The sequence below is a fragment of the Falco biarmicus genome, chromosome 2 (assembly GCF_023638135.1).
Source record: "Falco biarmicus isolate bFalBia1 chromosome 2, bFalBia1.pri, whole genome shotgun sequence".
NCBI lineage: Eukaryota > Metazoa > Chordata > Aves > Falconiformes > Falconidae > Falco > Falco biarmicus.
The window spans coordinates 71,269,282-71,284,829 of NC_079289.1; the positions used below are offsets into that span (position 1 = coordinate 71,269,282).

A 15,548-nucleotide genomic window follows, 5' to 3' on the forward strand; every position below is an offset into this window, starting at 1 on the left:
CGAACCCGCCCCGGCCCGGGCTCCCCCCCGCGGGGCCACAGGCCCTGCCAGGAGCCGCTCCGGCCGGGCTGCCCGCGGGTCGCAGCCTCCCTCGGGCACCCCCTGCCCCGGCCTGGGGTCCCCCGCGGGCTGCGGGGGGGGATCTGCTCCCCCGTTCGCCGCCATGGGCCGGGGGCACGGCCTGCCCCAGCGGGGGCTTCGCCAGGGGCTGCCGGGGCATCTCTGCTGGGCGCCTGGAGCCCCCCCTGCCCCTCCTGCCCGGCCGGGGGGCTGCAGGGTGCTGCGCTCACACCTCCTCGCCCCTCTCTCCGGCTGGGGTTGGCTTTCCCACTTTTTAAACACGCTGTCCCAGAGGCGCTGCCACCATCACTGCTGGGCTCGGCCTTGGCCGGCGGCGGGTCCATCTCGGGCCGGCTGGCATCAGCTCTGTCTGACAAAGGGGAAGCTTCTGGCAGCTTCTCACAGAAGCCACCCCTGTAGCCCCCGCACTACCCAATCCTTGTCATGCAAACGCAATACAAAATAAAAAAGAAACATGGTTGTTCTTAGACAAACAGGCTGTGCTCCTGAATTAATCAGCAGACTTGAGGACAGGCAAATTAAAGTACTTGTAGTTTAATAACAGAAGTCATACAACTTTTCATGACTTGTGGAAGAAAATTGTGGAGTGCCCCCAGGTGAAGGCAGCCTGCAGAGTAACAGAAAAACAAAGGTTTGAGCTTTTCCCAGGCAGCTTCAGCTTTAGCCACATGGTTAAACATGTCCCCGGGCTGGTGGAATGAGATCGATGGCTGTGGAAACAGGGTGAGAACAGAGGTGTAAGAAGAGGGGGTGTGGTGTCTCCACAGATGCAGAGGCTGGTTACTGAGCATTAAAACTTTAATTTTAGGGTAGTGTCACTCTGTGTGTCTACTCTACCCTTTCTTTTTCTTATTTGTGCCAAATCGCAAGGTGACAGTTGGCAGGTGAGCCCAGGATCTGCTTTGATGCCAGCCTTGTCACCCTCTCCGAGCAAGCATATGTGAAAGCAGCAAGAAGGAGCCACTGGCGGGTGATTCCCAGAGGGGAACTTCTGGCTGCAGAGGTGGTTGGGGCTTTTTGGCAGCGGGGTGGGAGGCAGCAAGGGAGCCAGGAGAGCTGCTCTGTGCCCGCTGGGTTTCATTTCACAGTTTGGATGGGAGTTGTCAGTTGGTTTTCCTCCTGGGCCAGCAGCTGAAACAAGCTGGGAGCCTCCGTCCTGGTAGTCTGATAGATGATCAATTCAGTCTATAATTCTTAAATGGGCTTCGATGCAATTTGATCTGGCCTGTGAATACAAGACACAGCCACGCTTGGTGCCAAAATGAGATGTCAAGTTCCTCTACCTTTTTAAGTGACATGAGAAATACGCCTCGGGCATTATTGCGTTGTCATGGTTTAAACCCGGCCAGCAACCAAGCACCAGCAGCCACTCGCTCACTCCCCCTCACCCAGAGGGATGGGGAGGAGAATCGGAAAGGAGTGTAAAACTCGAGGGTTGAGATAAGAAAAATTTAATAGGTAAAGCAAAAGCCATGCACACAAGCAAAGTGAAACAAAGAATTTACTCACCACTTCCCATGGGCAGGCAGGTGTTCAGCCATCTCCAGGAAAGCTGAGCTCCAGCACATGTAACGGTTACTGAGGAAGTCAAACATCATAATGGCGGATGTCTCCCCCTTCCTTCTTCTTCCCCCAGCTTATATACTCAGCATGACATCCCATGGTATGGAACATCCCTTTGGCTGGTTCAGGGCAGCTGCCCTGACTGCGTCCCCTCCCAGTTTCCCGTGCCCCTCCAGCCCCCTCACTGGCAGGGCCTGAGAAACTGAGAAGTCCTTGACTTGGTATAAACATCACCCAGCAACAACTAAAAACATCAGTGTGCTATCAACATTGCTCTCACACCAAATCCAAAACACAGCACTGCACGAGCTACTAAGATGAAAACTAACTCTATCCCAGCTGAAACCAGGACATGCATTCATCTTGGAGGCCTGCCTGCAAACCCCCTGGGTGTTCCTAGTAGAGAGTAAACCTGATGTCTGTGCGCTGAGCAGGCTTTCAAATACAGGCACGTGTGCTGGGCTTTTATCTGTGCACCAGGAATTTGCATGGGGAAGCTGGCAGCTGCCTCTGCATGGGTGACCTTCTACCCCTGCAGGCTGGTGAGACCATGGCAGCATCTACAGCACAAACATATCTTGTGCCCTGCCAGGTCCTGCTGCATCTTGCGGCATCCTGTAGCATCCTGCTGCATCCCACTGCCCTGTCACTGAAGTAGAGCTCCTTTACTCTGGAAACCAGCTGTGCTGATGCAGAAGAAAGATTCTCCCTTCTCAACCAGTCCTCCCTGGCTCATATAGAGATGGCACCTAAATGTAAGCAGTGTGGTTTATGCAGTTTATACCCTTTGACTCAATATATGTCACTGAGGTAATTTAGGCCAGGGAGATGGCTCAGTCCCCAACCAGTGTATAAATGCATCTCCTCTTTGGTTGTAAAGAACTGGAGAGAGGCACACTGAATGCCAAGACTTACAGAGCCCTATGTGTTGTCAAGGAGAGGAAAAGAAAGAAAACATCTTACTGAAACTAAGCAGCATTGTGGCTTCTTTTTATTTTTTAATGTTAGAAACAAAATTAATCCCATCCACTATTACTCTTTCTCTGCTGGTGTGTGTGCTGTTACTTTATTGGGTCTAAAGCTTGGCTGCTTACTCTGCACTGCCTGGGAAAAGCTCTAGAAAAGACCAGCCCGGCATGGGAAACTGTTAAATCACAGGAGGGAGGGAGCAGACAAGCTTGCCTTTGTGCGATGGTTTGTTTTGGAGGTTTGTTACAGCCTGACACACGGCAGCACCCACCATGCCCAGGCATCACCCAGCCCCCAACGCACTCATGCACGCAGCCAGGACCCCAGGACCCTCAGTGCCCTTGGGCTGGGGACAGCTTTCCCAGAAACCCACCCCTTTGAAAACAGGGCGGGGGGGGGGGAAGTAGTAATTAGGTATAGGGTTAGCTAGCAGTGTGCATGCTTTTTTGAGAGGCATGAAAAACAATTTTCAATACAGTAGGGGCATTCTTCCAGATTAATGGTGGTTTAAAAATATCCTGACCTTTTAGAATGTCTTCATAAACCTGTCTTAAATGGGTTTCTTAAGGATAAACCTCACACAAATCTGAAGCAAATATAATTGAAAATATTCCAGATTTTAGTTCACACTTTCTTTTTTAGTTTTGTAAGGAGCAAAATGGGATTTTTCCTACTTGGGCACCCTTGAAGCAGAGCTTTCGCATCAGTGCACCATGTTACAGGTTTAAAATCTCCACATTGTTTTCAAATAAATGATACAGTTTTCACTTTTAAGTACTTTCTTTTCTCCCTTTGTGCAGAATCAGTTTTGGTTTGTAGGCAACAAGTGGCTGAAAACAAAAGCCAGTGCCAGCAATAGAGGGATACAAGGGCTTTTTTAGACTTCAAGCAGTTGATAAAAAAACACACAACTAACTCCATACTGTGATAATACAGCCACTTATATTTCTCTTTGGTTTTTTTCTCCTGCTCCCAACAAACAATGGAAAATGTAAATTACTCCTCTCTTTAGACATCACTAAATTACCTCTAAGAAGTGTTCAAGAGCCTATTATTGAAACCTGAAGAAGTCTGCATGCTTCCTTCTTCTCGCTTTCAAAAATAAAAATGTTATCCTCTTCAAAACCCAGCCTGTGGGCTCTGATGGCTCCCGAAAGCAGAGCTGCCCCTGGGCTTGCCTGGCTGGAGGTGCTGACCTCTGGGCTGCACTGGAGCTGCCATCTGCGGACTCGTCCTTGAGGATGGACAAGGATGACGAACTGAATAGCTGTCCCTGGCCCAGGGCTGCCAGGCAGGAGAAACCCCATACTCAGAGACCAGTGGTGAAGGAATGAAGGGGGTGGACTGAATTTTAATCTTTTTCTTTTTTGTCAAACAGCATTTCCCTCCATCCTGTTACAGGATGGAAAACAGTGGTGGTGCACCTATGCCTGTAAAATTATTTCTGTGGTAAACCACTTCATGGTGCACAAAGCCTTAGGAGGACTCATGCCCCAGAGCTGTGCCCTGACAGCTGTGCCCTTTGCTTACAAAAATATTATATTTTGTATTTTATTTTTATCATGGACGTCTGGGACAAAGAATGAACCCTGGCTGCAGAACATGAGATGGAATTGTGGTAGTGCGACAGAGAAGTACAATTGGCTGGAGCAAGGTCCCAGTGAATGGTTATATAAGACTGAGAGAACAGGGGACTGGGGACAGAGAAGGTTCCATGGGTGATGGGTGCTTGTTTGGAAATGTATGTGGAAATGCGTTTCCTCTGCTTGTGCTGCTGCCCCTGGAAGGGGACATGCAGGGGCTGGAGGTGCCCTGTGCAATGGGGAAGGTGCAGGCCTGCCAAAGGCTGGGAGAGGGTTAGGAGCCCCCACCCTGCCATCACCCCTTTTCTGTGGGGGCAGGTGGGGGCAGAGGTGTCCACTGAAACCTCTCGGTATTTGATGTGTCCCCAAAACCTCAAGACAGGAGACATCACTTCTGTCTTGGGTGAGCAGGAGCCATCTGGCAAGGGGGCGGTCACTGGTGGGCTACAACAGCAGCCAGCTGAATGCAGTAAAACACCCAGGGTATTGCTTAGAAAAGCTGGCACCTCTCTCTCTCTTTAGCACCAAATAACCAAAAAGGCTGGCTTTCTTGTGCCATGGGCCTTGGGCTGCCACTTAAACCAACACTCAATAGGCAGAAAATGCCGGGATTTGATGGTTGCACACAGCACCAGTGTGTTTGGATATAAATGAATGAACTCACTTTTAAGCTTCAAAATTCAGACAACTTCAGATGAACCACAACTCTTGGCACCTTTGTTGATCTTTATAATTTCCATAGGCACCCAGGGCAGAGGAGCCTTTGCCTGCAATGCCTCCCATGGTGTCATTGTTTGCCCTCAGTTTCTGGATGATGCTAAAACAAACTTTCTATTTCCATCATTTTACATGGAGCTGAAGATTGAATCCCTTTCAGCTATAATGGTTTTATTGAGTTTTGGGGGGTTTAGCAAAACAAACCAGCTATGAAGATAATTGTGTGTGCAAAATGACAGAGATCTTACAAACTGCAAACACCCAGCCCACTCGGGATAAAATTGGTTCATGCAGCTCTAACAGTACACATGGCTGATTGAAAGACTTTGTCGGAAACTTGGGTTTTTGTAAATATAACCCCGGCATTTTCATCGGGAATTTAATTTTTAAAAAAGGATGTTTGCATTTTCAGGTTTTTACAGTGAAAATCTCAAAATCCCCGTTCTTGTTCCCAAGTTTTGGAACATTTGCACATAAATAATAGTACAAGAGCAGTGTCAGCTGTTGCTGAACTCCCTTCAGGGGGCAGTTGTGGAGGGTATGAAGGACGTATCTGCCAAGATGCTAATTAAACCAGAGGCATCTCTGTTATTTTCATTAATAAAAGGGCCCTGGAGGCCACACTCACCTTTTGTTTCCAGGCATGGAAATGCTGAGCAATATCTCTGTCATGGTTTGGGTTTCTGAAGGTCCAAGGTGCTCTTTGTGGCCTCCACATTTTGGGGAGGAAAGTGGGGAAGGGTGGAAAGGTAGGAACTGTAGCCATGCAAGCCTTGCCGCAGGGACAGTTTGATGCCTTCATGCACGTAAAACAGGCCATCTGGGAAGAAACTGGAGACTTTAAAACCTACCATTTTGGAAAACACGATGGCCTAGCACAAGCAAGATACCACTGGGAATTTCAGGCCAGGAGCTACCTACCCTAGCTACAGCAGTGCAGTGTTGGGTTTTAGCACCCAAAGGGCTGTGGGGCTGGAGTGAAAAGCCCCTTTGCTCCAGCTCTGAGCCTACACCACCTCTGGAAACCCACACCCTGCCCCAGCTTGGGGCAACTGCCCAGATAATAAGGAGGAGTTGCAAGTCCAGGGACAGCTCCTTGCAGTGGGAACCAGGCACTCCACCCACTTTGAGCAGCTTTTATTTCTCTTGTGCTAGCTCTTTATTGACACCTTTTCCAGTCTGTCAAAAGGCTCTTTCAAGCATTTTGTGTTCACTGAGAGATTATTTCCATGCATGCCCTATGCATGCTGCAGCAATACCAATGACCATGCCGAATGCTGAAGTCTTTAATCTGCTTTTAACAAGGTTCCTGTTCAGTCATACCTCTCATGAGACTCCATCACAGGCAGGCGTTACACAAGACAAGCTGATGAAACAGACTTTTGACTCAGCTGAAGTCCTTCCAGGAGCAGAGGTGGCTGCAGGACCTGGCTGTCTTTGCCCACCTTGGCTAGGATATGCTAAACCTCCTCTTGGAAGGATTTATGTGGTGCTGCACTTCATCGATCAAGGGAGATGTTACTGCATGGAGCAAACAGCCATATTTAAAACCACATGGAAGCTGCTGCTCAAAATTGAGATCGTTCCTCATGCAGCTATATAGAAAAACCTTCCTTAGAAGTTAAGTCCTTTCTTTTAACTGTTGTTTTTCCATGTAAATAAAATACAGTCCTCATGGCACTGCTACTATTTTCAACAGTGGCTTCTAAGTCTAGATTTTTGGATTTGGGGGTGGCCAGCTCCCCAGGAAACCCCAGGAAATTTTGAAGCACATAAAGCACGAGAGATGCCTCTGAATGTGTGATGTACTGCAAGGTTTCACAGCTCAGGACAGCTGGGAAACATTCATCTTGATCTGGGTGTCCAGAACTAAAGACACTTGTAAATCTTTCCCTGTCATGACCCTCTTAAGTCAGGGCAAAAACATTTTGCTGTGTTTTTGTTGGTTTTTTGTTTTTGTTTTTTAACTAAGACACATGGACTGTGACCACATAGTGTCTCCTTTGCCGTGAAGGAGCCTCAGTGAGCAGCACACATGGTGACTGATGGAGCTATTGCTAGTGGCGACAGTGCCCATCAGCTGCTGCAGCGGCCCTGGGTGCTTCAATGGGCCACTTCTGGTGGCAGCAGCAGACTCCCCATAGCATCTTCAACTGCAGGAAGCACAGCCATCCCAGGGGCTTTCTGATGGCCAGGATTCATATTGGAAAGCATGGAAAAAAACCATGGAGGCATTTATGCAATGCTGCAGGAGATTCCTGATGGAGCAGGAAGAGTTTCCCCATCATATTATCTGTTACTTCTCTTTCACGTCACTAAGAGCCCAGAGTTGTCCTGGACACTGCAAACAAATGTGCGGTCTCAGTCTAGTGAGCAGTGGAGGGTTTGCATCCTGTGTGCACGGGAGGACAGTGGAATCCTCCCTGTTCTGGCTCCTGCCCTGTTTTTTGATACAGGGAGGCTCCCTGGGACTTGAACTGGGACTTGCCCTGGTCCCTGGCTAGGGAGCACTCCTCACCAGGGCACTGCCAGCACATTCCGGTTTGCAAAGCAAGTGCCAGCCTACCTCCATGTGAGTCAGTACAGCTGTATTGCTTGACATTAGCTGGGCCTCCAACCCCACTATCCATGCTCAGCTGCAGATAACAAGCGAAATTCACTTGTGGTGTAGCTCTAGTGAGGTTTAAGGTTGGTGCAAATAAGTCCACCAGCAGCAGAGGGAGAGTGCAGAACCTTTGCAAAAGAACTTTGCAAAAGACTATTGGAAAGCTCTGAAGGTCTTCTCATCTCTCCACCAACCTTGGGACTTCAGAATAGCATCTAGCAGTGCCTTTCCTTCCCAGCTTTGCTACATCTGCATGACCCTGTCTCTAGCGGCCTCCGCAGTGTCTTTGACATGTATCTGCTACCACTCCATCACAGCACATGGCCTGTTGTATCAGCATCATTCTTCTGAACTGCCATATACACTCAAAGCACATTACTGAATTTAATGCTGGACTGAATAATGCCCATGGTGATGATCAGTCTGAATCAAGAACTAGCTGCTGCAAAAATATGAGACTTTTTTTTAAGTTCAGTTTTTGATGCAGATTTTCAGATGGCCAATTCCGAGGGCAGGATTTGTCACTCCTAGATGATTCAACCACATACAGTTCTGATGGAGTTTATTTTAAGCTGAACATTTTCCATATACTGCAGCCAGTATTCGTGCAAAACCCTTTCGTGTAGCATCTTTAATGGATAAACCTCCTCAAATCCTCTGTATCTGCTGTATGTGGATCGGGTGATCAGCCTACAACGGTTGGGATATATCAGTGTGGAGTGGAGCCAAATGTGAGCATGACACTAGAAAGCACAACGAAGTGGCACTCATTGACTAAGTGAGTAGAGCCTGCAGGAGATGTACTGGGCTCAAGCACAGACTGAGGCCCTAGGCAGCATCGGGTGTGAATAAATGACAAGTCAAGGTTCAATGCAAGGTAGTTGAGGAAGTCGTATAATGGATGCAAGGGCTGTCCCTGGCTGAATAATCTGAAAGGGTCCGAGGAAATTCTCCTGGCTAAAGGATGAGCTGTCCCCATCAAGGAAGCACTTCCATCAATACAGGGTGCCACTGGATTTGGCCGCAGGGAGAAGTTAACACTGTCGTAAGCTTTCCAGTTTATGAAAAGCATAGCTCCTCATTTAATGGCCATCAGGTGGTAGGGCCACAGTTCTACAGCCAGCGCAGGAAGGTGGCAAACAGGTGCATGACTGTCTGGGCACACAGAGCAGTGATGTATAGCTGGAAAGTCTTGGAAGAAATACCGGAGTGTTGTTTTGGTCCTGTTTTGACATTTATATGCCCAGTTCCAGTGCAGTGGCATATGTGGGAGATATAATTTCTGAGATGAGAGTGCTAACCTGATAGAAGAGTTCTGGCTGTTTCTCAAAGACATTCACACATCCAAGAGATTTATAAAATGGATAAATCACCAAGAAGTTAGTTCATGTAAATAAGAGTAAGAAACATGGAACGCTGTGATGTTTAATTCACAACTCTCTTCTTCTCAGTCTTAATTTCAGGTGGACTTCTTCAGCCAGCAACATCAGGCAGATGTAGAAGTGCTTGCAGAGTTCAGTGCAAATATTTCAAAGAGTGTACAGGGGGCTGTTGTTGGTAATAGACCAAACCTAAGTATTGTTTTACTTGCCTCACGGAATCTTTTAATACACATTTGCATGCTTTTTTGGGATTTGTCTCATGAATTTAAAGCTTTGGTTTGCCTGAAATGACAACTGCTCAACTTCACTGACAGGAATAACTTTACAAGTTTATTTCTCTTTTATTAAAATCAGTGTATACAGCTTCAAAAAGCCATTAGTATTTGTTTAGTTAAAACGTTTCAAATATTAATAGCAGCCCCAAAATGTTGATGAGCCCTAAAGCCCAGCAAGTAACATGCTTTGATGTGTTTGTCTTCTGGCAGCTGAAGAGAGAACTGATTTGAAACAAAAAGAATTAGTTTGCTTAATATTTTCTTTCCAAATGTGAAATCTGTTTGTCTTTTTTTCTCCAAACTGTGCTTTAAATTACATTTTATTTATATTATTTTACAACGTATCTCCCAAAAGAAAATGGAGACCTCTTGCTTGCTGACATCCTACTGACCTGGTTCTGTGCCCCCAGGTATCTCGCTGTGTGGTTTGGCACGTAGAGGCCTCAGTGTGGCACATCTTCCTATCGATCTGTAAGCAGGCAAGCAGTCCTGCTGAGGTCACTGCTCCATCCAGCAGGATTATTTATTTGGTTTATTTAAGACTAAAGTCATACGTGTTTGCACGACTGCCACCATAATAAAGGTATTTTCTCTCTTAGTACAAAGGGAGCATTTACACTTTAGGCATATAAAAATATATCTTTAAGGATTTTTTTCTTTTTTCTTTATTTTTTTTTTCCCCAGAAAAATACAGCAGTTATTGAGGCCTGATTCCCAGCTGGGGTAAGTCAGCTTGCAGACATCGGAGGGGCTGTGATGGTTGTAGCAGCTGAGGATCTAGATCTACAGTTTCCCTAAATATATGACACAGATGTACTACTCTCACATTCACAGAGGCAACTTAACACAACTATCTGGCAGCACATGAGCACCTCTCAGTCCCAAAGGAACATTTTTATCCCTTACCTACACAGTCTTTGAAACACTGAAAGCCCAACAACTAAACTGTATCACAAAGGCACAGTTAGCAAGGAATTTAGGTTCTTTTTGATGAGAATATCATCAAATACAGCTCTGAGCCAAAGCCAGTGATGTCCCAGCCCTTTCTGCTCCCAGCACCAGGCAAGTCCTGTGAAGGCCTGCAGGACACCAAATACACTATGGAAAGATGTGGCAGAGTCAATAAGCTCAAAGGACCCTCACCTGCCTGCTGGGGCTGCTGCAGTAACTGAGAGAGGGCACACACATGTGACATCCCTGGCAAGCTCCTGCTATGACCCCGTGACACTCTCAAACTGACAAAATTTAACCTCTTGCAAACTTGTGAACTCTGCCTACCCGAGTTCTGACACTGTGTCCTTCTATGACATCCTGTTTTACAAGCAGAGGAGTGTTTCTAACCAGATGGCAGCATCTACACGTTTCAACACGTTACTCGATTTCCTCTCTAACATTAAGACACTGCAGTTCCACACAGGTGAGTTATTTACAATGGCAATCTCTGCACAGTTTGTGTTAAATACTGCCAGCTAACCTTGCAAAGAGTTACGTGCAAAATCATCCCAACAGAGTTACTATCAACACTGAGAAGGTTGGTAGAGCAAGCAGAGATGTCCAAACTTGGAGCTGTCTCACCCAACCAGAGACACTTGCAAAGGTTTCTCCACCTGAGCTGAGTCCCGCAGGCTCCCTTTCCAGCAAGTGGAGAGGAACAAGTGCTGTGAGGGCATGGGACCCTGCCCTGCTTTAGAGGTGTGTGTCAGAATGCCCACTCCAGTGGTGCCCAGCTTGTGTTGGCACTGATGGGGCAGATGCTGATCTACCTTCATGGAAACCGAGTGCCCACCCTTGCCACCTCACTTCTATGGCAATTAATATAAAGCACAGAAACGTCAAGACATTTTCAGCCAGTAACAAATGAGTCAATAGATGTGCTTTCCTCTGCTAAAATCTACACACATAAAGCCACGTTCCCCTTTAACCAGAGGCTTAAAGGGAGAAGTTGTGCTTCAGGTACATACATTTTTTTTTAATCAATTGCATGCCTAAAGCTGTTCACAGGAGACTGAAAGAGTGAGTCCCTTAGCACCTTTTCCCTCTCCCTAGTCAATTCTAATCCCCAAATGCAGTTTGGCTACACGTGGGTGTGTCACGTTCCATGAGGGTAACATATTTTACAGGCTGACACCTCTTACTTAGAATGCTTTCATCTCCTCCTTTCATTGGCATTTTACAGTTTCATATCATCAATTCTGTCTTTGGGAAAGAGGCCAGTGTATAAATCTTTGAAAAAAAAAGGATCCCGAATGTATTAGCAAGTGACACATGGTAGGCACTGTAGCTTAATGGGCTGAAGCGATCCATTACACAGAGCGTGGCACAGAGCGTGGCATGAGCAAGTCCTGGCCTTACACAATGTGTGGCAAGCAAGGCAAAGGCCATTCAAAAACCTGCGATACAGAAACAAAGAAGTGCAGCAGCTGGTTTGTACGAGGTCATGGTGACTAGGTATGAAAGAACCAAGCAGCCTTCCAAGGCTAAACCCTTCTGAGATGTGTCAGGCCAGCACAGTGCAGCCACACACGCATGGACAAGTGGCGTTTTGTGATTTACAACCACATAAAGTTGGATCAGGCATAACCTCAGAAAGCAGTGCAGCTCCCTCTTTCAGGACTGGGCTAGCCTGTCTTAGACCAAGCTCAAGTAAGTCTGCATGGCACTGCACCCTCACAGCTGGTCATGCCCCTTCCTAATCACCAAGGACTTGATTTATCCTGGCTGAAACAACAGTGAAGGTGCCTAACAAATCTCCACCCTGCCCGTCCTCCACTCCCCGCTAGTAAGCAGGGATGACTTCTTCAGCAAAACCAGCCTACTCATGGTAGTGCTCCAGCACAGAAGATCACAGACCCTCCCAGCTCAAACTCTACAGATGACACAAGGCACCAGCTCTTTGCCAACAAATCATTCCTCACAAAAACCCAGCAGCTCTTCTTCAGAAGCTGAACAGCCTGATATGAGGCCATGGCTGGCCAAATGCTAGCTACACCAGGTGAAGGGCTGAATTACTATTAATGCCAGACTGGGATGTCACTTTGCAATATGGCTGGTCATTTATTTATTGTTTTATCATGACACATAAAATGCTATGGCTGCAATATCAAAATACAGTGCCACTTATAAAATACCAGTATTATTAATGCGGTGGTAAGATAATGTTAACATTTACAGAGAGGTGTATAATAATTCGATAGTCTTGCCTAATGGTTTGCTCCAGTGACAAAACACCCTGACAAGCAGATGATGGATGGATAACAGTGCCTATTTATTATCACAGTTTTTGCTCCTTGATTACTGAATGGCCTATAATGATACCAATAATTGTTGCTGAATCTAATCCTTTTGAATATGGTAGAGAGGTCTTTTTCTTTTACAGTATGTGTCAGAATAAAAGAGAAGCATCTGAAAAATAAAAGAGACGGCATTTCCTTACAAAATGAGATGAAAAAATAAAACAATATAAATGGAACTTTCAAGTGTTTCTTTTTATATTTAAAGCTCTTATTTCAATATACTGTATTTAAACATTTTTAAATAATCATTCTGTACCTTTGATTTTCTGTTTCATCTTTGAAAACAAATAGAGTAATCTCACTATAAATGTGTGCAAATAGAAAATATATAAATATATTTAAGGCCCATGTCATAAAAAGGTGGTCTCGGAATTGTCATTTTTACAATGCTCAGCTGGGGTCCCTTTCATTTTGTCCTGCAAGTTATTTGAGCTCTGTTCTTTTAAGCCTTTGAAGTCCACATGCGAAGAAGAGCCAAGCACACACATACTGTCCTGTGTTTCATTTTGTAAACTGCTTGATGACACCTGTAAAACAGTCCCAATGCGACTGAACAATGGAGTTGATGTGATCCACCTGAACAAACTGAAGTTTGCTTGGTCAACTGCTGAGCTCCATGGGAATGCTGCTCCCACAGGCAACGACTCCATCTCTGAAGTGCCATGTCTAACTTCATGAAATCCCATGGACCTTTCCAGACTACTTGCAGATGAGGGGAGTTTGTTTTCCCCATACAACACAGCACCCTGGGGACAGGCAGCCACAGTCTGATCTGCAGTATGTTCTGCCTTTGTGTGCTCTTGGAAAAGTGACTCCCTTGTTTGAGGAGATGTTGGCAAAGGTGTGCTTTGGTTATAGGCCTTGTAGGAATCACTGGCATTTGAGCCAAGGCTTGGTGAGAATCTGTCTGCAAAGGGTTGTGTCTGACGTACTGTTTCCTTTACATTCAACTTGGTCAGAAGCTGGGTGCGGATCTCTGGGGGTAGTTTACTCAACTGGCATCCAAGCTGAAGCTGGGTTGGGAATAGTGTTCCCTGAAGGGTTCTGTACAGAAATCTGCAAGAGGAGAATGTGCACGTGAAAAGAACTGAAAGAAGGAAGTACCCAAGATATTAAGAGAAAATATCCAAGAAAAAAAGTACAACACAAAAAAAGAGAGTTTTATGTGCCTTTCTTATGTTCGAGACAAGCTTCCAGACAAAAAGCTCTGAATGCTGTGCTAGTATTTTGCTTAATAACAAGCAGTGTAATAAATCTGTGCCTTTAGCCAGTGATCCACCTTACATGATCTTTCATCTTTCCTGATGAGGAATCAAAGGCAATGGGGGTCATTCTGCAGAGCAGACTTCCTACATCCATAGGTAGTCAAGAAAGTTCACAACATACTATCAGAATTTCTGTACTGTGCGTGTTCACGGAGGATGGGTTGAATCTGGAAGCATCATGGAAAACCTCACAGTAGCAAATCCCTGCATGGCCAGGAGGTTTGACCAACAGTCTACAATTATCCCACTCCTGTGGTCTATGGTCAGGAGCTGTGGTCTGTTCCTGTGGTCAGGAGCACAGAAGAGGTTAAACAACCTGACTTCATATAATCAGCCACTGAAAAATAATGACTTGGCTGGTAAGGCAAAAAGAAAGAGGGAGACTGGAAAAAGAAATGTTCCTTGCCCTCCCAACCATAGGCATAAAGTGCTTTCACATATGATAAAAGATATGAGAGAAGATGCAATACCTGGGCAGCAATGCAACGACTGGTGATATAATGCAAGTGAAATAGAACATAGGGTCTCCCATCAGCCTTTCCATAGTCCAGTAGGGATTGGATGGAGGATGGCATACTGGGCAGGAAGCGTTGTAAACCAGAGCCACAAAGAAAAATAAAAGGATACTGAAGATGCAAGATGACCAGTGGAGAAAAGTCTAGAACAAAAAAACCCACAAAATAATAATGATTCTTTATATTCTGAGAAATTTGCTGTTATTCTGAGTTGAAGCTTCTTAATTTCTGGCACCAAATCCATGTACAGTGAAGAATTTAAAGCACAGTGAAGATTTCAGAAAATTAAGAGAATTTTCAAAAATTCTCATTATAGATACAGCACTACAAAGCTGTTCACAGTTCACAGTTTAAAACCTTTTTTACATTTGCTTAAAATGCTCACTAAAAATAGAACGTGCTGAGGGAATGGAACAACCATCTTCTGTTTTTGAAGAATGGCACTAAGAAAAGAATTACATATATGTCAGCGAGTTTCTATATAAGCCTTGGGTTCCTTACCCAAGTTTTGGTTTCAATAGCCAAATGTAGTATGATGGTGAACAGTGCTACTGTGGTGATGGGAGTTCCCCAGGAGAAGATATCCACCTCTGAATCATAGTAAGTCTGTAAAGAAGGAGACAGAATTCAGCCCATGCTGTGTTGCCAGTTCTCCTCAGAATGCTTGAAATCAAAAGTCTTAAACCAAACACTTACAAAATAGGGGATGAAGAAGCAAACCAGGCTTTGATACATAGCATCAATCATGTTCATCCAAAACATGTGTGGTTGGTACTCCTGTGGCATAAAATAAAAAAAAAAAAAAGAAAAAGACATGAGAGCCTAATGAAAATGCTGTTAGCTGGGATAAGTATTTTGAGGGGGATATTCCAATGGACACTTTTAAGGGCTTCTGCAAGTAGCTCCGTGACTTTGCCAATCAGTTAGACACCCTCAGGGATGAAGTATGAGGAGTCTACCTGAAAGTCACCCTGCTCTGGGAGGTGGGTCCTCTGCTGCTCCCCACCCCCCCCCTCCCTTTCCCCCCTAGCAGAAGGTATAATTTGAATCTGACACTCAGATCAGTAAACATTTATGAAGGTGTCCAACTCTATGCACTACACTTAGACCACTGATTTCAGGAGGATCTCTCTGAGGTGTAACCATGTGTGTAAATGGGTTTTAGACACAAGCACAGGGTATTTATTCACAAGACAAAAAACAGAAGATGTACACATACTTGAAAGAAGATCCACAACAATGGTCTTCAGCAGTTAATTCACGCAGGAATATATGCTATGTTAGGAATATGTATATAAAA

At 45.6% G+C, this 15,548-nt stretch overlaps 1 protein-coding gene across 1 annotated transcript in view; it reads right to left on the reverse strand.

The window, feature by feature from the left end:
* Positions 1-12,205: 12,205 nt before the first annotated feature.
* Positions 12,206-15,548, reverse strand: part of ATP10A (ATPase phospholipid transporting 10A (putative)) — a 118,485-nt gene continuing 115,142 nt past the window's right edge. The window contains exons 18-21 of the mRNA XM_056328434.1: positions 14,945-15,025; positions 14,750-14,854; positions 14,204-14,391; positions 12,206-13,524 (exon numbers count right to left, since the gene is read on the reverse strand). Of these exons, the coding sequence (XP_056184409.1) occupies positions 12,819-13,524; positions 14,204-14,391; positions 14,750-14,854; positions 14,945-15,025 (1,080 nt within the window). The 3' untranslated portion in view covers positions 12,206-12,818. The remainder of the gene's footprint in view (positions 13,525-14,203; positions 14,392-14,749; positions 14,855-14,944; positions 15,026-15,548) is intronic.